Source organism: Lynx canadensis, chromosome C2, assembly GCF_007474595.2.
Source record: "Lynx canadensis isolate LIC74 chromosome C2, mLynCan4.pri.v2, whole genome shotgun sequence".
Classification (NCBI taxonomy): Eukaryota; Metazoa; Chordata; class Mammalia; order Carnivora; family Felidae; genus Lynx; species Lynx canadensis.
In genome coordinates, this window is record NC_044311.2 from 75,250,538 (window position 1) to 75,273,143 (window position 22,606).

Here is a 22,606-nt window from a genome sequence, read left to right on the forward strand (position 1 = left end):
TCAACAGCAGAACCTAAATCCGTATCTAGGGCTGTCTGGTACCCATTTATGTTTTCCTATGTCGTCCTAAGAAATAAGAATAGAGAGAAACACTTCAGTAACACTCAAAGGAGGTAACTTTGGAGCACTAAATGCACACATTAATTGGTCACTAGACTTCTTCCCCAGATGAGCCATTATCTACACCAGAATCATGTGCTGGGGCATTAGGGTTTTGGCGTAAGGCTACAGAAATCCACTTCACCTCACGCCTTCATCCATTCCAGACCTTGATGCCCATTAGCGTTGCAGCCTTCTGTGCCAGAAGACCACAGCAGCAGTTGCCAAAAACCCAGAGGGCAGTCCCCACCCTGCCTTTTGTTTTTCAGAGTCCTAGGCTCACTGTGAGAAGCTAGGAGGCTGCACCTTCAGAAGGCTGGTTAGGCACTCCCACCAGGGCCAACACTGGGCTGCCTACGGCAGCGATGGAGGAGCAGGACTCACAGGACACACCAGGAGGACTTGGATAATTCTGAACTGAGCACTTATTATATCACAGTCTCTGTTCTAAGTGATACAGGAAGAAATAAAAAAAAATGAGGACTCTGCTTATGGAGCTTTCAGTAACTATATGAGCAGTGATCAATGTGGAGGAAAGACCAGAGAATTCCCCAGAATGTCTGGATTGTGTAAGATGTCCCCACCCAGGATGTGACTCATGGATGGGAGAGGTATCCCAATAACGGAGACTGCATTTCCCTCAAACTTGGTAGGATAAAGATTTTGGAGCAGATTAAATATGATTTAGCAAAAGGAAAGAAATGCGCCTTTTTTTTTCTACATCCCATGTTGTAGAGTTAAATTCATACCAACTACATACTCTCCGAAATGGAACTAAGGTGGCTTTGTTGCTTTTTTTCAGAACAGATGTAAAGATGAGGAAAGTGACTTGCCATCTATTCCTCTGTGACATGTGCTAAGGACAACTAATTTCATGCCATGCTTCTAAGACAGGTCTAAATATAATTCAGGGTTTGGTATGTACCTCCGGTTTCAGTAATGAAAGTCATGTCACCATTAGCTAAGTGAATAAGAAAGAAGAGTGTTCTGGTAATGACAGCTTCTCAGGGTTGTGCCTAGGCTCAGAAAATTTCTAGCCTCTTCTGAACATTAGCCTCTCTTTATTCCCAAATGTTCAATGGAAATCAATGCATTAAAATTAGGTCCATAAGAGCTAAGAATAAAAGACAAATCTCTCAAAGAACAAATAACCTCACCAGTGCTCGTGAAGCCTCAAAACCAAACTCTCTAAAGGTTGGATCTTGGAAAAATATCCAAGAAGAATGTTGGGAAAATGTCATGATGGCAGCTGATATCAATAGCCATTTCTTTTTCCTTCCTCAAAATCTTTTTGGCTCTGTTCTTTACAACCTCAAGGAAATGTACTCCCTTAGGAAAGATTAAATGACACCCAACAGCAACAGGAATGATATCTCTGAGATCTACCCTCCTCCAGATGGACATTTCTCAGTTCATTCTAGGTCTGAGAGAGGCTTAAGATTAAGACTTGGGTGTACTGTTCATTAGGGTTCATTAAGATTTGCGTGTACTGGGCCCTCCCGACAAGACCCCTGCCCCCACAACAAAATATAAAATACAAACTAATTTGCCCCTTACCTGAGAGAATGGCAAACTGTCTGTGAAGTTGTTCAATTATATCCACTGCCACCAAAGGCCTGATTTCCTGTTGCATGATTTCATCTGCACAAATGAAATACAAATAAGGTTAAATCCTTGTAAATTACAAAGAGAATTTTAAAAGGAAGAAATGGAAACTTCACTACTCAGGAAATCTGGGACTTATCAAAATATGGTTATACGCACACTATTCTCTTGCACACTTGATTCCTGAGATGCAGAAATGGATCTGGGTTTTGTGTGGTTTGAAGCTTATACCCATGAGCACAGAAGCACACTTCTAGAGCCTCTCCCAAGGTTTTAGGAGGGACCAGTGCAAGGAAGGGGCCCTGAAGTTTAAGCTTAGGTAGCTTCACAATATACCTGCTAGGATGGTCTCATTATCAAGGCAGGTACTCAGGTATCTGCCTACTCCTTTAGGTCTGCAGGACATTTTAAATACAAACAACATAAATCATCAGAGTTCATCTCAAGCTGGGTCATAAAATCAATCTGAGATTTATGAAGGTTCTTTGCTTTTGTTTCCTTCCCTCCCTAATTCCTTCCTTTTTGCCTCCCTCCTTAGTTATCTCAATGCCTTTTTATTTTTTCCCCTTCCAGAATACTTCAAGGGGACGCTTTCCACTGCCAAGCATGTTTAAGGAAGCACTTCCCCATTTTGCTAATTAAAGATGCTCCATACTGAATAAAGAGTTACATATTTTCAAGGCAAAAATTCAAATCATTCAAGCACAAACCTACAAATGTCCTCTAACCCTAAGAGTGATCTATAGGCCCTATGATTTGTATTCTATCCATTTAGGAAAAAGAGATTAGAGAAGGGAGAAGACTGAATGGAAATCCTTCACCTGGGCTGAAAAGAGAAAGGCATTTTCAACTCTCACTGCCTAAGATATCATTAACCTCATTTAACTGTTTCCCAGGGAATCTCAAAAAATGAACTGGTTATTGTTTCTACAGCAGTTAAACATCAAGTTAGATTAAGGCATGAGTCAAACAGTCTTGTACATTGATGCTAAATAGGAATCTCCCATTGATTCAGCCTGGAGTTGGGGTAACGTTTTGATATTACAATGTTGACCAATCAGAAGGTTATATTAGGGAAGCTCCTCCCAGAGCCTTGGTTTCCACTTCTGGGCTTTTGTGTGAAGGTTCAAGGAGATGACACTTATGGGATGTACATGATGCTCAGCAAATGCTAGTTATATCCCTTGATCTGGAAAGGCCTTTCCCATATATGCTTTCTGAAAGTCTTGTTAGGCTGGGGGCAAGTGCCAACTTAAATGCCAAGACCCTCCTCAATGAATTCTACCACTCTCTCTGGAGGAAAGCAGGTAAACCCAGGCCAGAGCTCTTTTATCCCTCCTTCGTCTTTCCACCCTGATTTCACTAAAAATTCACTAATTTCCTGTTTCACTGTTAATTTTGGTGGATACAGTAATGGCACTGTAGTTCTACTTGGCAAAAAGGGAGGGCCTTCTCTGTTTTATACATGAACTAAAGTATTTAACAATAACATAAGCCTAAGGTCTGATTAAAAATGCTCAGGCACTACCCCCTACCAAAAATGTATGGGGCAAGGGGAGGGGGAGATGAAACCAGACTGACAAATGTGGATAATTGTTGAAGTTGGTTGATGGGTCCATGAGAGTTCATTGTATAATTCTTGTGCATATGTTTCAAATTGTTCATAACAAAATGTAAGTTACAAATGGACACCAACATAGAAAATTTAAGCAGAAATAGGAGTTACATAATGGAAGAGTTTTTCAGAATATAATCTCCCAGTGGTCTGGGAAAGTGGCATATTCAAAAATAGAGCTGGGTTATTATTTTTTCATGCCTGAGGGAGCATATTTAAGAGATAGTGACCCCAAAGAAAAAACAAGATTATAACATGTATCGTTATTGTACCTCAATATTTGAGGTGGGCTTTTGACATTTTAAGGAGGTAAGAGCTGAAAATGGACAACAGAAGTGAGTTAAGCCAACCATCCCCCAACCCATCTCATTTTTTAAGTGAAGAAATGGAGACCCAGAGAGATTCTGACCCTGCCTGTGGTCATCTAATTTAAGCATGGAGGTGGGCTCAGCCTGGGATCACCTGACTCTAAGAGGGCAAATCTCAGCCTTCTGTGATAGGATTCCCAGACCCTTGGTCTTCCAGAGCACTGTCTTTGACCACTGCTGAGAGGATAACTAGTGTCTCTCATCGTGGGAATCTGTAGAGGTCTGCGTAGCCTTTCAACAGAGACCTTTCCCACCTGAGGTTACCAAATGAACAGGACTAAAATTTAGAATTTGTTTTTCAAGCATAGAAATGAGCTGGTTTGCCTTTGCTGAAAGAGCTTGGCCCCCAGCCAGGGAGGGATAGGGTTATCCTTGAAGATTTCCCAGCAAAGGAGCTTCATGACCCCATCTGGCTGGCTGCAACAGATCATGTGAGTTTCTGAGACTCAGGGCTGACCCAGAGCATGGAGATGACCTCAGACACACCCAGCTTTTAGTGATGCCTGACATCTATGGGCCTGTTGGAATAGGGGCAAGGTTGGTTCAGCCCCAAAGAGACATAAAAAACCAGGCCTGCTGCTGGAGGGCCTTGCTCTCCACTGCTGCATAGATGGGGTTGGGAAGCTCTTTAGTCTAAAGGAACACCTTCCTCTGCAGTGGGAAAGAACCCAGACAGCCCTTCCCCCACATGGGAAGGGCCGTTTCTGCCAACTTCCAGCTAGGCTGCCAGAGCAAGAACACTCTGAGTCTCAGCGTCCTCTGTTGTGAAATGGCTTTTCCTTCTCTAGAAACAGTTGAGCCTGAGCAGTGATAACCCACCAAAGTGGTGGTCCCTGATGCACTTTGCCTGGCCCCTTGGTCCTGTGTGGAGGCTTCCTGTTTGCTGCTTGCTATTTTTGATGTGCATGGATTAGGCAGAAGCTTATCTCTTTCAACCCTCATAAGGCAAGGGGAGGTGATCATTCAACATCAACACAATTTCTATCCTGCAACAAAGTTACAAATAGATCAGGGAAAAACTTGTCCCTTTTCTATCCCTGATAAGTATACAGGCATGAGATTGTATGCTACCCAGGACCCACAGTTCCAGAGACGCAGAAGGCATCAAAGTTGCACAAACAGCCTCCTAGGTGGTGGAATAACAGCCTAGTACATCCCATGGAAACTCAGCTTAGGAAGGCAGTAAGCAACACCCCTGTGTCGTTCACTGCCCAGTCTGAGCGAGCAATGCAGGTTCTGGGGCAGGACCTTTCCTACTGATTGCACCCACCCTCACGGCAGAGGGCAGGGAACTGCTGATAATGGCTTTATGCAGTCTGAGTTTGCAACTGATCAGGAATAAAGGGAGTAAAACCCTCAGCCTCCCACTCTGGCTGTTCTGAAAGTTCAGTCACACTGGGATTTAAAAGTATGGTCTGAAGAGAAAAAGAACCAAATTGCCAAATAAGTAAGTTAGGGGAACAAAGTGTGGTCTGGACCGAAGAGGGAAGGCAGCCCCAATTTTGATGGACCTTGCCACATTTCTACTTTGCCAAGAGAATCTGGTGAACAGAAAAAAATGGAAGAGTCTGCCACTTAGGTGGACTAGGAATGGCCCCAGGATCCCCAGTCTCAGTCTCTGTGCAGCACACTTCTCTGCTAGTAATACTAATGAACACCAGCTGTGAGCTGGCCCTGACAATGCACCTCACAGATTAACTCATTTAATCGGTCGGATAATGACAGTAAAGGAATGCACCTTTTCACTAAAATGAACCTCCTCCCACCCACCCCACCCTCTCACCCGCACAACTAGACCAGACTTGACTGCCAGGAAAACACTTGTAGACCAACAGGTCTGAGAAATCAGTTGCCAGGCTGGTAGGAAGGGCCATCCCACGGGGTCACGCATTTCACTTCTCTTTCTCATTGGCCAGGTCAGAAATAACACAAACCCATTTTCCTTCTTTTACTGGGCCTTGTATGAGAGCAATGGTTAACCCAAACCATAAGACTTAGTATTGAAGTCTTGTCTATAAATTAGCAATGAATAAAAGGCATGTGAAAAGCAGATGGAAGATTTTTTTAAAGGAGAAATCTAGAATTTTAATAGCAAGAACACTGAAAAATGTCCAATTTCCCACTAGTCAAATAATGCAATTAAAACAATAATAGAATACCTCATTCATCCATAAAATAACTGAGACTCTAACACCCAATCCTGGGGTTTTGTTGGAAAACTAATACTTGTACATGACCTTGGGGTGTGAAGCTGGTAGATCCCTTTTAGAAAGTGGTTTCACAATATTTTATCCAGTGATTATTGTGTAGTTACATACCAAACCCTTTATATGCAGCATCTCATTTAACCCTCAAAACAATGCTAAGGGTGATATTGAACTAGATTTGCTCATCCAAGGTCAATCAAGGTCATCCAAGCTCATCCAAGGTCAAGCAGAGCCAGAATTTGAACCCATCTCATTCTGAACTCCAAAGCCCAACATCTTAACCATTGCAATACAGAGTTTCAATACACAGTCATTAAAATCTTCATAATCTTTTATTCATTCATCTAATATCTGGAAATTTAGGCCAAGAAAATAGTAAAATTAAAATGTTATACATAAAAAAGGTAGACTGGAAATACTATTTATAAGAGTAAAGAGATGAAAGCATTCATTATATAATTGTAAAAACCATCTCCACAGAAAAAGATTCAAAATATAATATCAAGGACATAAAAACTATATATGAGGTGAGACGGCAGACAAGTTTAAAAAAAGAAGAAGAAAGTACGTGGTGTATTTGTGCACATGTGTGTGAGCATATGAGAAAAGAATACTTGAAATAGTTGTGTTAGAGTAACGGAATCATATTGTTCTTACCCACTTAGCTTACATACAGAAAAATATGCTCTGGTAGCCTTTATTTTTTATGCTAATAGGACTTTATTGAAGTACAATTTACATGCAGCACAACGCACAGATCCTCAGTGTACAGTTTCATGTATTCTGATAAATATATACACTCACATAACCATCAAACAGATCAAGATATGGAACATTTCCATCACCCCAAAAGCTTCCTTGTGACCCCTGCCCCAGACCCCACACTGTTGGGAGCTCCACATTCCACAGCCCTCCCTCTCATAAATACATGTGTTAAAGACCACATGGGTGGCTCTGTCACTCATGATCCAGTGCTCGGGGCTGGCAGGGCAGCCCCACACATCTACTCTTTTAACACCACTGGAGACCCAGGGAAATACTTCTCCACATCTCTTGATCTATATCCTCAAAAGAAAGGACGTCTGCATCCAATGCTATGACGGTTTGTGGGTTGTGCCACTGCTCGTATCAGGGACAGACGCTGCTTCAGAGCGCTGGGAGGATTGGAGCAGCGGAAGTGCTTAGGTAAGAGAAAAGACAAATTAATGAACATGTCAAATCCTCCCTCTCACATGGTGTGAATGTTGTAGATTCTTATATAATGAAATATCTGCCCAGTCCTACCAATCATCAACCTTCTTTCTCCCTTCTTTAATTTTTTTTTGACGTTTTTATTTATTTTTGAGAGACAGAGCATGAGTGGGGGAGGAGCAGAGAGAGAGGGAGACACAGAATCTGAAGCAGGCTCCAGGCTCTGAGCTGTCAGCACGGAGTCCCCACGCAGGGCTGTAATTCATGAACTGTGAGATCATGACCTGAGCCAAAGTTGGGTGCTTAACTGACTGAGCCACCTAGGGGCCCCCAACCCTCTTTCTTCTTTCTATTTCATGATGCAAATACATATATTCAAAATGTGAATTCCTTGAATCCAATTACAAAATTTTACTTAGATCACTTTTTTTTAAAAAGAGTTCTTTTTTATTAATTAATTAATTAATTAATTATTTGTTTTTACCGTTTTTTTAATTTTATTTTTTGAGAGACAGAGACAGAGTGCTAGTTGGGGAGGGGCAGAGAGAGAGGGATACACAGAATCTGAAGCAGGCTCCAGGCTCTGAGCTGTCAGCGCACAGAGCCCTACATGGGGCTTAAACCTACAAACTGTGAGATCATGACCTGAGCTGAGGTCAGACGCTTAACTGACTAAGCCGCCCCTAGATCACTTTTTTTTTAATTTTTTAACTTATTTTGAGAGAGAGAAAGAGTGGGGGGGGGGGGCAGAAAGAGAGGGAGACACAGAATCTGAAGCAGGCTCCAGGCTCTGAGTTACCAGCGCAGAGCCCAAAGTGGGGCTCAAACTCACAAGTGTGAGATCATGACCTGAGCCAAAGTCAGATGCTCAGCTGACTGACCCACCCAGGCGCCCCCTACTTAGATCACATTTTAGATCACTGCTCTCAACAGAGCTCAAATTATGTGAAAATCTCAATTATAACAACAGTGCTTTTGCTAACATAAAGGCAAGAAAAAAATATATATTTTATGGATTAATTAGTGATTTACAGATTACAGATATCTTCATTACCCACCCAAATTTCATAGGGCCATCAATACAACACTCAGAAACACAATAATTCAATTTTTTTCATCTTTGCTATTTTCTGAATTTTACTCATATAAAAACCACAGCATTCTACACATTTTAATTTTGTTCTTATGAGAGTATGTTTATAAGGTAGGTGGGAAAATAAAACATGTTTTATTTAACTGTGGCACGTGGGCCTCCTTTTGTACTCTTGTCCCAGTCTCTGTCGGCAATGCCTGTTTAAAACTACTTTGAAAACTGGTAAGATATTACTAAGCATAGCATTTCTGTTTTTTAATATTTATCCAAATCCCTTTTCTCCTTTTTCTTTCCCTCACAAAGTTGATACATTTTTTTAAAACTCCTTAATTTCTGCTGACATTTCACATCGTACCCTTGTAGGAGACAAGCACTGCAGAGGTGGAAGTTTCTATGTGATGAGTTTCCTTAGCAACAAGAGCTGGAGATGTCATTTCCCCGTAGCCCTTCATAACTAGAGGAGAGATGAACCAGGCTCTGCTGCCTGGGGTATTCTGAATAAAAAGCAATCAAGGCCCTGGAGGAAATTCAGAAAATCTGTGAAAATACTTAATCCCTCCTTTTCCCATAAGGCTCTCCTGTTTTACCACTGGGTTTCAAGTACCCCCACCTGCATTTTAATCAATACCCCACCCCAGCCGTGCTTCTCAAATTATAATCAATATATAAATCACATGGGCTTTAAAACGCAGATTCTGATTCAGTAGGCCTAGGGCCAAGCATTTCTAACAAGCTCTCCTGATGCTGCTGATTCTACAGAGAAGCAAGCACAACACTGATTCCAAGGCCTTAGACTATGGTTGGTCCTTTCCTGATGCTTTTGAAAATGCAGGTCAGGAGAAAAAAAAAAGTATTTATTTGGGTTGTTCGCTGTCTGCTTCTCTTATCATTCAATAAAAATAATCATCGCTATGTGTTGAAAGTGTTCTTGAAACTGAGGCCCAGATGGTGTAAATTTTCCCTTCTGTGCTGACTGTGAGGTCTGTACCCTGGGAAAGAAGCCAACCCTGGCTTGAGAACCTGCTTAGTTCTCCTTCCAGCACACGTCAAGCCCTGCCCCATTGCCCAGGATGGGCTCCTTCATGCCTATACCCTCTCGTTCTTGGCCCGCTCCTATGCCTGGATTCAGGCAAGTTTACTGTCTGGAAGCAGTGTCTTGGGCAAAACAATACAATATGGTACAATAGGAGGTGAGAAGACGTGATATGAGTAATAATCATTTAACATAGCATTCTTCCAAACGTTTCTCCACTTTCCCTCTAAAGCTCCTAGACAAAAAAAAATCTTAATACAAAGAAATAAAAATGGTAGGATTTGAGAAATTTTAGCAATATGATGGATAAACAATTTAATTTTTGTTTAAGAAAAACTCCTGGAACCTCTGGCAAAATTTCCTTCCTTTCTCTCTCGATTCATTCATTCATTCATTCATTCATTCCTTCATTCATTCAGGTATGGAAGCACAATTAAAAGAACTGGACTTGCATCCCAGCTCTGACACTACCCAGTCCCTCCATCTTCAGGGTCTCCCTCTGTAAAATGGGAATGAACAAAAATTGGAGGGCTGTTGGTGAGGATTAATACTACCATTTATTGAACACTTAACTACTGGGCACTTTGCTACATGTTTTACATACATTTTCTAACTTAACTAATTAAAATCACATGTGAAAACAGTTTGTGTATAAGAGATTCAATAGATGCTAATTAAATTTAGCATTCGGTCCTCTGAGCTATATGATCCCAAGGATGCCACAATAGGTTTCTCACAAACACCCATGTTGTTGCCATGCATTGGTGGTTTGCTTTGAATTTCTGCTCATGAACTCCCCTTGTTGACCTTCCTCTTTCACTATGAAATAAGTCTGATAGAATTTGTTTTGAGTTCAGAAGGACTCAGGAGCAAAACAGAGATTAGAATTAGGTCAAAATATAAATAAATATGTAGAATATGATAAAAGTGGCATTTCACGTGGGGACAGGGAGAGATTATTGAACGTGTAGTGTCAGGTCAATCTACTAGCCACCAAAAGACATCAAGTTTAGTGACTAAGAGCATCACCTCTGGTACCACAATGCCTAAGTTCAAATCTTGGCTCTGCCATTTACAGTCGATTAATCTTTTTTTTATTTTTATTTTTTAACGTTTATTTATTTTTGAGACAGAGAGAGACAGAGCATGAACGGGGGAGGGTCAGAGAGAGGGAGACACAGAATCTGAAACAAGCTCCAGGCTCTGAGCTGTCAGCACAGAGCCCGACGCGGGGCTCGAACTCACAGACCTCGAGATCATGACCTGAGCCGAAGTCGGCCGCTTAACCGACTGAGCCACCCAGGCGCCCCTACAGTTGATTAATCTTAAGCAAGTTGCTGGACTTCCCTGTGCCTTAATTTCTTGGTCTGAAAATGGGGAAAATTATAATACATCCACCTGATATAACTGTTGTAAGAACGTAGTTAATATAGCTAGAGAGCTTTAAAAAATTCCTGGTATGTGGTAAGTGCTATGTAAGGTTATTTTCTTATTGTCAAAATGTTTAAGTGTATCCATATTTCACTTGTTGCCAAAAGAATAAACTCCAGTCACATTAAATAATGAAACTATAAACTCCAATATGAAGCCCACCCAAATTAAATAATTAAACCATAAAAATACTAGAAGAAAATATAGGAGGGTATTTTTACAATAATGGAATTAGAACAGCTTACCAAAGTATGACAGAAATACCAATAAGAAAAGACTGATTAAGTTAATTTAAAAACTACTGTGGCAGGGCAAACACACCTTGAACAAACTCAAAAAAATAGCAACAAATTGGAAAATTCACAGCACATGTGGTAATAAAAGGCTTATCTTCCTAGAACATAAAGAGCAACAGTGGGCTGCCTGGTGCCCCCCTCCCAAGAGATATGGCCATGTCCTAATCCCAGTACCTGTGAACGTTACCTTATGTGGAAAAGGGGTCTTTGCAGATATGATTAATTTAAGGCTCTTGAGGAAGAGCCTATTTTGAATTATCCGGGTGGGCCCAGAATGCAATCATATGCATTCTTATAAGAGAGGGAAACAGAGGAGAAGACCAGGTAAAGATGGAAACTGAGATTGGAATCCAGCAGTCACAAGCCAAGACAGGCCTGGAGCCACCAGAGCCTGAAAGAGACAAGAAAATAAATTTTCCCTACAGCCCCTAGAAAGCTACACCTTCATTTTGGACTTCTGGTCTCTAGAACTATGAGATAATAAATTTCTGCTGTTTTAGGCATTAAACCTGTGCTTACTTGTTATAGCAGCCACATGAAACAAGCACAAACTAAAAACAGATAATTCATGGAATAAATACAGCCAATGAATTGATGTAAGACTGCAGTAATGGTCAGAAAGGCCAGTTAGACACTCCCAAAACTTACATTAAGATACTCAAATTTTCATTGCTATCTTGAATCACAGACAGAATAAAATAATTGACAGCTAAAGCATATAGGCAAGCATTTCACAACCTTTTACAGTGGGGATACAAAAAGAAAAGCAACAATGTGTATGTAATGCTGTGAGTTTAGAATCCAGAAATTCTTCATAATCTTCTTTCAAGTTACTTCTTCTCCTCACTGCTAACAAAACCGTAAAGCCCTTATGACTCAACCTTAATACAAAATCAGGGCAATAATTTACACTTGAATTCAAGCCCTGTGGGACTTGTGTGCATGCACAGGCAAGTACCTATGTGTTTTAAGAATGGAAAGCAAAATCTGATTAACAAGTTGTTCGTTCTTAAGTAGCAAATACATAGTATTTGCCTTTCATAACACAGTATATGTATTATATCCTATATAAGTGTATAGTATATAGTATAAGCATGAATTCAGAAAGTATCCTGCAACAATGATGATCTCTATTCTGTAATTCCCCTCTCTTGAAGAAATAGGTTCCAAATATAAGTAAAGAGTAATGAGGGAGACAAAGACAGTTGTTTAATCACTTTTCCCAGCCTGTGATCCAAGGGGAATGAATGTATTATAAACATTTTCACGGCCAAAAAAAAGGGGGGTGTAACTATAAAAAAAAAAAAAGTCCATCCATAAAAGAAGCAGTCTTAGAAACAAGTAGTTGCTTCAGCTCTTAGAGAATGTCTTACTGGCTTCCAAATACGTGTAAGGCGTACTTATACTTAGAAATGCTGTTCCTTCTCACCCAGCCCACTGAAAGGAAGTGTTTTTTTTCTTTTTTCTACTCTTAAACCACCAGTCTGTTATTAGTTCATATGTTTTCAGTGAAATCTTAGCATTTCGGATTTAATATTTTTTTTCAGACACTTTTCTTCAGTACCATGAGTTTCATTACCTGGATTCATATTTTCATTTTACAAAAGCAACATATGTTTGTTATGTTTCAAAGTAAAAAATACGGTTCCTCGCAGCCGCCCGGAGCGGGAGGTGCCACCCCCTCCCCCGCCAGCAGCTGCCCGGCCCTCCCCCTCGGATGTGGCCGGGGCTTGAGGAGTCAGGGCTGGGGACGCCGCAGACCCGGGACCCGGAGCAGCTCGGAGGCGGTGAATAATAGCCCTTCAAGTCTGAAAAAAAAAAAAAAAAAAAAAAAAAAAAGGCCTCCAGTAAAACCACAATGCAAAAAAAGGGAATGAAACAGAAAGGAAAGAGTAAAAAAGTAGAAGAGGCAGAACCTGAAGAATCTGTGGTGGAAAAAGTACTGGACAGACCTGTAATGAATGAGAAGGCGGGGCATTTCCTGCAGTGGAAGGGATTTACAGATACTGACAATACTTGGGAACCTGAAGAAAATTTAGATTGTCCAGAGTTACTTGAAGCATTTCTTTTTTGTTGTTGTTTATTTTTGAGAGAGACAGAGAATGAGTGGGGGAGGGGCAGAGAGAGACACACACAGAATCCGAAGCAGGCTCCAGACTCCCAGCTATCAGCACAGAGCCTGATGCAGGGCTCAAACCCACGAACCCAGAGATCATGACCTGAGCCAAAGTCTGACACTCAACAGACTGAGCCACCCTGGCGCCCCTGAAGCATTTCTTAATTCCCGAAAAGCTGGTAAAGAAAAAGATGGCACAAAAAGAAAATCTTTATCTGACAGTGAATCTGATGATAGCAAATCAAAGAAGAAAAGAGATGGTGCTGAGAAACCCAGAGCCTTTACCAGAGGTCTTGATCCTGAACGAATAATTGGTGCCACAGACAGCAGTGCAGAATTAATGTTCCTCATGAAACGGAAAGATTTAGATGACGTCCACTCGGTGCTGGCAAAAGAGGCAAATATGAAGTGTCCTCAAATTGTAATTGCTTTTTATGAAGAGAAACTAACTTGGCATTCTTATCCAGAAGATGAAGCTCGGTAATTGTTTTCATTGCTTTATATATATATATATATATATATATATATATATATATATATACACACACACACACACACACATACATACACATGTATATATAATCTGAAATAAAATATTATATATTTATATATAAATATATAAATATATAAAATAAATAAAATAAATATAAATATAATCCGAAAATAAAAAATACAACTAAACCAAAGCAAGAAAAATAAAACTCCTTATCACTCCTTCACCCCAAATTAAATAAGTATCTCATATATGTATACCTAGACATATATGCTTTTAAAATAGATTCATACTTACACATTGCATATTACAACCTGATTTTCTTTCAGACTATTTGGTCATCTCTCTTCAATATGAATTTTTTGATAAATAGCCATCTACAATATTGTTAATGGCTGATTAATGCATTTTAAAAAGTCCTTTTAGCAAACTTGAGATAGTATTGCAAGTAAATGTTTTCAATGTAAAATTTGTTAGTTAAACCATTATTCCACTGAGAATGAGGATGAATAACAAAACAAAAATAAAAGAAAGGCATCATTGCTCTCACAGTACCTTGTTTTGCCATATATTCTAGCCTGATGCAACTTCCCAGGAAATGGTGGTAAGCCCTCATCTCTGCCTCTGTGATCCGCACAGAGGTGTAAGGCAAGTATCTGGGGTCTTGCTGCCCGCACTTCCTGCACCAGGAGGCCATTGGATCCCAGGACACCGTGCCACTTTGCTCTCTCTTGGTTCCTCTCAGCACTGTACTCACATAAATGTGTTTAATCCCTTCTCTGAGCTAATCTCACTGAAGTTCATTCAAGGTCATTTCATTGCTAAGAGTTTATCCTTTGGATTGGTGAGTGCTCACAGGATTACAGGCCCAATAGTTACTGGATTTACTCATTTGGAGACAAAGGGAAACTGGAGGATGAGGAGGTGGGGTAGAGAGGGAAATCCTAGAGTCAATGAGAATCAATCTTTTTTTTCTTTTTTAGAGGAATCACAATATGAGACATACATCAGGCCACTGGTGTATTATTCCAGGCCACAATCCTCCCCTCCCTCTTTTCCAACCTGTCTAAACTGCAGAGGAATAAAATACAGAGACTTAAAACTACAGCCAGTAGACGTCACTATCTAGACAGCAACATGGGTTGGTACAGGAAATGATCAGTGTTCAAGTCCTGAAGGAATGTAGACTGTGTCCTGAACCACTTCTAAAGATCAGGTGCAAGTACAATATCATGATTCTAAAATGAAGGATGTTTTTTTGTCTGTCATGATCTAAGACCTCCCACCCTTACTACCACTTGGAGAAAAGCAAGCTCACCTTTCAGAACTGTGCTATGCCAAGTGTGGTACACTCAGAAAGAGCCCGATTTTTCATAATGTATTTATCTTGGTTCTTCATGCTTAATGTTTTTGTTTAGTAATGTTATGCTCCAAGATTTAAGGAAAGGGCACAATATGAAATATCCAAAAAGTGATAAGTAAATTTATATATAAACTTCTAATTTTTATTTGTATATTTCAAGATAAAAATTGAGTAAGACTTGCAACTAGCCAAGGAGAAACTGGAAACACTTTTCATAAAAAATAAATAGGAGCACCTCGGTGGCTTAGTAGTTTGAGCATCCAACTCTTGATTTTCACTCAGGTCACGATCTCACGATTGTGGGACCAGGCCCCGAGGAGGGCTCTATACTGAGCATGGAGCCTGCTTGGGATTCTCTCTCTCCCTCTCTCTCTCTCTGCCCCTCCCCCACTCATATTCTCTCTCTCTCTCTCTCTCTCTTGCTCTCTCTCTCTCAAAATAAATAAACATTTAAAAAGTAAAATTTAAACTAAATAAGTAAATAATAAATATTTATTTTTTAGGGAGAAGGTAAAATTGAATATTATTGAAATACTCAAATCTGAAGTGTACATTTTAATGAGTTTTGACAAATGGATACATCCATGTAACCCACACTCCTTTCAAGATATAGAACATTTCCATCTATAGAAAGTACCTTCATGTCCCTTCCCAGCCAACCTTTGTTCCTAACTGCCAGGCAACCATCAAAGTGATTTTTCAATAGAGACTAGTCCTGCCTTTTTAAAAACTTCATATAATGTAACCATATAGTGTGTACTCTTGTGTCTAGGTTCTCTCAGGATAATGCTTTTCAGATTCACCCATGTTGTGTGTATCAGAAGTTCATTTATTTTTATTGCTGAGCTGTATCCCGTCTTATGGATGGTCACAGTTTGTCCATTTTCCTGCTTATAGACATTCAGGTTTTATCCCAATTTGAGCTGCTTTGAACATTCATGTAAAGGTCTTTGTGTAGACACACATTTGCATTTCTCTTGGCTAAATACCTACAAGTGGTATTGCTCAATCAAAGGAGAGGTGTATATTTAATTTGTAAGAAACTGCCAAACGTTTTCCTGAATTGGTTATACCAGAAAGTCCCTTAAGATTAGAGGCTGCTCTGTTTAGTAATCCTCTGTGCCAATTCTTTATTAGTGTTAACTGCATGTGAAGTACTTTAAGAAAAATACCTAAAAATTAAGAGGAAGAAATGTAATATAATTTGAGATGCTAAAACTTATGAAAGCTCTTTTTTTTTTTTCTCCACCATTAGGTATTGTGAATATATTAACTCCAATTAAACACCAAGTCTGAAAGTCCTAATTACAGGGCAGCAAACAAGGCAATTTTTAAGCAACAGTTTGTTGTATATAGCCAAATTTCCCTCCAAAATGGTTGTGCCAGTTTATATTCCCACCAACAATATAGAAAGTGCCTGAGTCACCATATGGAGGCTCTTTCTCCTACTACATTAACTTTTTTACCCATTCATTCAGTTATGAATAGCCATGAATGCTTGGCTAGCATCACAACACCTACGAACATAAGAGCTATCTTTGTTAACCACATAAATCCACAATGGCAGTGTAAATGCAATTGCACACACCCAGCAACGACCTTAATTATATTTTTTGCAGTTTACAGAACTCTAGGGAGAGGGTAGACTGTAAAATCTTGGAAATTTTCTTTATTACATTTGAATCTCTTATATGAACAAGCTGTACAGATCTTACAAATCCTATATTCCATGCACTGACCTTTATCATTTCACCAAGATCAAATATCCAATAAAGGGCTACATTTTCTTTATTTTGAACAACAGATTCTGAAATAACTGGGTACTAGGTAACTCTTAGAAAAAAGCTGATTATTTCAATAGTAATAGCAATGGGAGATGAATATTTTCCCCCATCTCCTCCCCCAACCCCCCAGCAAGAAACTACTATTATAGGTAGGGGAAAAAAAGTGCTTTTTTAGCTCTTCTAGGGGCGCCTGGGTGACTCAGTCGGTTAAGTATCTGACTTTGGCTCAGGTCATGATGTCACAGTTTGTGGGTTCAAGTCCCGCATCGGGCTCTGTGCTGACAGCTCAGAGCCTGGAGCCTGCTTTGGATTGTCTCCCTGTCTCATCCCCTCCTCCACTTTCCCACACTCACTCTCTCTCTCTCTCTCTCCAAATAAACATTGAAAATATATTTAAAATAATAATAATAATAATATCACCAAAAAGGGCTAACAATTACATTGCAGCTATTGTGCCATGCACTTAACATGCATTACTTCAAAATCCTATACGAGAAGTTCTCTCATTACCCCATTTGACATATGAGGAAGCAGATGATTCCAAATGCTGATAAAGAGATCTGGTAAAATCAAGAACCCCCACACTCTGTTGATGCATCACTAAAATAGTATAAATTTCCCAGAAGGTAATTTGACCAAAATGTATTTTAAAACTCAATACTCATACTCATACTATTATTGATCCAATAATAACATTTGCTAGAACTCTATGCTTTAAAAAAAATCTGGAATGTGTGAAATGTGTGCAAAGATTTCTGAACAAAGATGCTCCTTGGTGCTCCTGAGTGGTTTAGTCGGTTAAGCACTGGACTCTTGAATTCGGCTCATGTCATGATCTCCCGGTTCCTGAGTTGGAGACCCACGTGGGCCCATGCTGACAGTGTGGAGCCTGCTTGGGTTTCTTTCTCTCTCCCTCTCTATCTGCTCCTCCCCTGCTAGTGCACACTCTATCTCAAAATAAATACATAAACTTAAAAAAAAAAAAAAAAGATTCTTCTTGCATTTTTGAAAAAATAACACTGACAAAGTAGAAACAACCTATCTGACCAACACTAGGGCAATATTTAAAAATAAATTATATTATAACCATGTAGGGGAAAATTATAAAATTATTAAAATGTTATTTATGGAAATGTTTTATAATATATGGAATTGTTTGTAATATAATTTAGTTTAATTTGTAGTATAGCTTTAAAAAGCAGAATAGAATTTATATAATTACATAAATAATATGTATGAGATATATCAAGAGAGATAGATCATATCATGTAAAATGATACAAATTGCCAAAGGAATGTGAAAATGCCAAAGGAAAAAACCTAGAACATATGCTCAAAGAGTAACTGTGACTGTAACTAGGAGATGGAATTGTTGACTTTCTTCTTTGTACTTTTCTGTCTTTTCCAAATATTATGCAACAAGCATGTATTTGTTTTCTGTATTTTTCTGTTCGGTAATGCTTTTTAAAATTTATTCTTAAACTGGTATACAGTATAATCCACTCTTGTTAGCATACAGTTCTAAGTTTTGACAAATGCATGGAGTCATTTAACCTTCACCACAATCAGGATGGGGAATAGTTGCATCATCCCCTGTAATCATGGCACCTCCTCCCCACCCTTAACCCCGGGCGACCACCCCATCCTAATTTACCTTTTCCAAATGCCATATAAATGAAATAATTTAGTATGTACCTTTTTAGTCTGGTGTCTTTCTTTAGCATATGTATTTCAGATTTATTCATGCTGTTGTGTGTATCAATAATTTATTTCTTTTCATTGTTGAAGATTCCATTGTACAGATGTGCCACAAGTTGTTTATCCATTCCTCAGGGGAGAGACATTTGGGTTGTTTCCAGTTTTTAGTGATTAGAATTAGGTTGCTATAAGCATTTACACACAGATTCTTGTATGACCGTGTTTTCATTTCTCTTGGGGTAGGACTACTGGACTGTACAGTAAGTATATGTTTAATTTTATGAGAAACGGCCAACTGTTTTCTAAGTGGCCCTACCATTTTCCATTCCCACCAACATACTGTGTGGGAGATACAGACCCTTCTCATCCTCACTGGGACTTGGTATTGCCATGTTTTTAACTAATGTAATAAGTTTGCAACTTCCATGATGTTGAGCATATTTTCATGTGCTTATTTTCATCTGTGTTTCATCTTTGGGAAAGTATCCATTCAACTTTTTTTAATCCATTTTTAAGTTGGGTTGTTTGGTTTTCATTTAATGTTGAGTTTGAGAGTTCTTTACGTATTCTGGATAGAAGTCTTTTGTCAGATATATGATTCACAGAATTTTTTCCCTGAATGTTTTGTTTCCATTCTCTTAACAATGTTTTTCTCAGAGCAAATACTTTTAATTTTGATGAAGTCCAATTCATCAAATTTTTCTTTTATGAGTTGTACTTTTGATGTCAACCTAAGAACTCTCTGTCCAACCAAGAACACAAAGACTTTCTCCTATGTTTTCTAACAGATTTCTCATTAGGTTTTACATTTAGATACATGGTCCACTTTGAGTTAATTTGTGTATATGGGGTGAGGTATAGGTCAAGGTTCATTTTTTTGTACATGGACGTGCAATTGTTCCAGCACCTTTTGTTGAAATTGCCTTTACACTTTATTCCACTGAATTGCCTTCATGCTTTTGTCTAAAATCAATTGACCATATTTGTGTGGAACTATTTCTGGGTTGTTTATTCTGTTCCATTGATTCTTTTTTCTATCCTTTTACCAACACCACATCATCTTGCTTACTTTGCTTGATAGTAAATCTTGAAATTAGGTAGTGTGAGTCCTCCTCTTTGTTCTTTTTCAAAAGATTTTGACTATTATAATTCTCGTTGCCTACTACAGCACCTTTTGCTGATTGTAAATTTTAGAATCTGTGATTGATTTCTACAAAAACAAACTTGATAGACTTAGGACTGGAGTTGTGTTTAATTTATAGATCAATTTGGAGAGGACTGACATCTTAATATTGACTCTTCTAAACCTTAAACACAGACTATGTATTATTTTTATAAACAGTATTTAAAGCCCTTTTGAAAACCACATAATGTTCATTTTCACTCATTTATTCTGCTTCTTTTTTAGACTATACCACAAAGCCATAGGAAATGATGAACATTATCTTTCTCTTTAAATTCTGGTTTGGTTTTCCCCAGGTGCTCAGGGAGAAAATGCTCATGTCACAACTGAAGGGCAAATCACATTTTAATAGTGGAATTTTCCTTCTCTTCTCTGCACTACTTTACGGCCTGAGGGGTTTTTCTTCCTTTGTAAGCAAAGCTTCTTTGGGTTACTGAAGGGATAGATACTGCAGTGGAAGCAAAATGGAATGAAAAGTAGAGGGCTTGGGTAAGGGAGCTCAGGAGGACCATCTTTCTAGTCTAGTTTAGTCTAGTCTAGTCTAGTCATCTTTCTAGCTCTGCACCAGAGCTTTCGCACCACTGAGGAAGCAAAAAAGAGAAAAGAGAAGGAAGCTATGGAGGAGGGAAGGAGCCAGTGAAATGGTGACTCAAAGGACCTGTGAAACCTCTAGGAGCTGGGGTGGCAAGAGGACATTTTAAAAACAGCGATGCCTACAGCTCCATGTCAAAGTGTCTGTTTGTCTAGACCATAAACATCTCCTCTCCCATCTTCAGAAAATTCTTCTGATCTTCTGTGTACATGACTTTTGAAATATTGAGGGAGAATTGAGTTCCACAACTAAATCAACCAAATGCAAAAGCAAAGCAGCAAATGTGGAAGAAAAAGAAGCAGAGAGGCTGGAAAGCCACAAGAGAAGCCCAATGAGAAGAGAGAGAAACTGGAGCTTACAGCTGAATATCTGCCTCCCTTGTTAAACTGTAAACTCCAGGAGGACATCTTTCATTCCTCCCAGACCCCAGTACACCTGAGGAGCAGCAACAGGGCTGCAGCAGTGGAAGCGACAGGTTTCTGACCCTCACAGGGATCATGGCTGCTCCTTCACACACAGTCCCCAGCACCTGGCCTAGTGCCCAGCAGTGGAGGCCTCAGTAAATGTGGTTAGTCTCAAACTGGGGCTTAAATAAAGAGAAACTGGCAGAAACTTCCCCTCAGTGACTGAATTAATTCTAGCCTCCTTGGGTAGAGAAAGAGAAAGGGGCTAAAATGAACTTAAATTGATCTGATAACAGATAAAAACAAACAAACAAGACACACAAACCAAAACCTGGGCTGACCATCATCTGGGCTTAGATAACTGGACAAAGAAATCCAGAAGTAACTCTTCTAGACCGGGTAAGACCAACATGCTCAAGCATTTGGGGCACCTGTAGTTTGTGCACCTGTGTTTGCTTTCTGCTTGAATCTCCCTCATAGGAAAGTCCTCTAAACACAGGGACTTTTTTATACTAAATAAAAATGCCATTGTGACTGAGGGTTATAACTTTATTAGGCTTTTTTTTCCCCTAAAGCTCTGGTGGTTAGCTTAGGAAGAGCAAGTAGGCAGCACTCCTAAAAATGTCTTTCTTTACAAAGACCTATTCCTGTCTAAGTGCTTTATTTATTTTTGCTTATTACTTTTGCTTGCTTAAAGACTGTAAAATAAATCCTCATATTTATTATTATTATTATTATTTTAATTTTAGAGGAAGAGAGAGTGCACAAACAGGGGACAGGGGCAGAGAGAGAGAGAGAGAGAGAGAGACAGAGAGAGAGATCTTATGCAGGCTCCACAGTCAGCACAAAGCTGGATGTGGGGCTCAATCCCACAACCCTGGGATCATGACCTGAGCTGAGATCAAGAGTCAGATGCTCAACCGACTGAGCCAGCCAGGTGTCCCTAAATCCTCACATTTTAAATGACAGTTTTTCTTTGCAAGAAAGTGACTATTAATAAATGAACACTTCAAGTGGCTGGTAAAATACTTACACTCAGGTGACTAATGCTTTAAGCTTCCATTAGGTTTTTCAAAAGATTTTTAAAATTAATAACACATTTATCATTTGCTTGTTTATATTCCCTTCTGTAATGAGAAATTAAATCGAGTATGAGAACTCACAGGCCTTGAAGCCAGCCAAACTTGACTTTTAATTCCACTCAGTATGACCTTGGGCAAGTTTCCTAATCTATTTAAGCCTCAAATTTCTCCTCCATAAAAAAGGACTGTACTTGTAACTAAATTTAATTAAATCAACACTGTATAAAGCACAATATGTGACATTGAAGAGACAGAAAATAAATGGTAGCTATGATAACATCACTCTTAATATTATTTCCATATCCTCTAGCCTCTACAATCCCTAGAGAAGGATCTAAATGAAGAAGGAAAAAAAGTGAGACACCAGACATAGATCTGCCTTCTAGCTTGAGGTCATTCCTTCTTTCAAGGTAACGCTTAAAGCTTCTTAGTTGTCTGGGAGAGGTCCACTAACCAGGGAGGTCTGAGCAGAGAATGGAATAAACAGGACAACCAACACAGGAAGACCAACACAGTTGCCAAAAGTGGTCATTCTCCTTATTCTGCCCAATGAGAAAGCTTTCCCCTCTCCATGTACCTAAATCCTCTCCTTTCTTCAAACCCAGCTCAAATCATACATCTAATATACAGCTTTCTTGAATTGCTGAAGCTCACAACTTCAGCCCCCTAACAGCTCATGGTCTGTAGATCTAGCACAAAGCTTTGCTCATGGTGGGCACTCTCCAAAAATCTGTTCATTGACCAGTTGGTATCCTGACATAGCTGTTGTGTGGTGTAAGCACCGTAGTGACCACATAGTCAATGAGCCTTGGAATATACCCCAAAGAAAGAAGCAGCACACTGCACACAGGGAATGGTTTCTATTTTGCCCAGGGCTAGCTCTTAAAACTGCCCAAAGAATTCACACTCTTACTGATTCTAAAGGTTGAAAGCATAAAGCCTGCACTTTCCAAG

The 22,606-nt window shown here is 39.4% G+C and overlaps 2 protein-coding genes across 2 annotated transcripts in view; one reads left to right on the forward strand and one right to left on the reverse strand.

Annotated features, from left to right (window-relative positions):
* MCF2L2 (MCF.2 cell line derived transforming sequence-like 2) overlaps nucleotides 1–22,606 on the reverse strand; it is a 260,479-nt gene that overhangs the window by 223,007 nt on the left and 14,866 nt on the right. The window contains exon 2 of the mRNA XM_030330026.1: nucleotides 1,657–1,740. Coding sequence (XP_030185886.1) covers nucleotides 1,657–1,740 — 84 coding nt within the window. The remainder of the gene's footprint in view (nucleotides 1–1,656; nucleotides 1,741–22,606) is intronic.
* Nucleotides 12,785–13,538, forward strand: LOC115523767 (chromobox protein homolog 3-like; the record flags this gene model as incomplete). Its single annotated transcript, XM_032594711.1, has 2 exons — nucleotides 12,785–13,010; nucleotides 13,210–13,538. Coding segments are annotated over 2 exons (555 nt in total), but the record flags the coding sequence as incomplete, so codon positions are not given.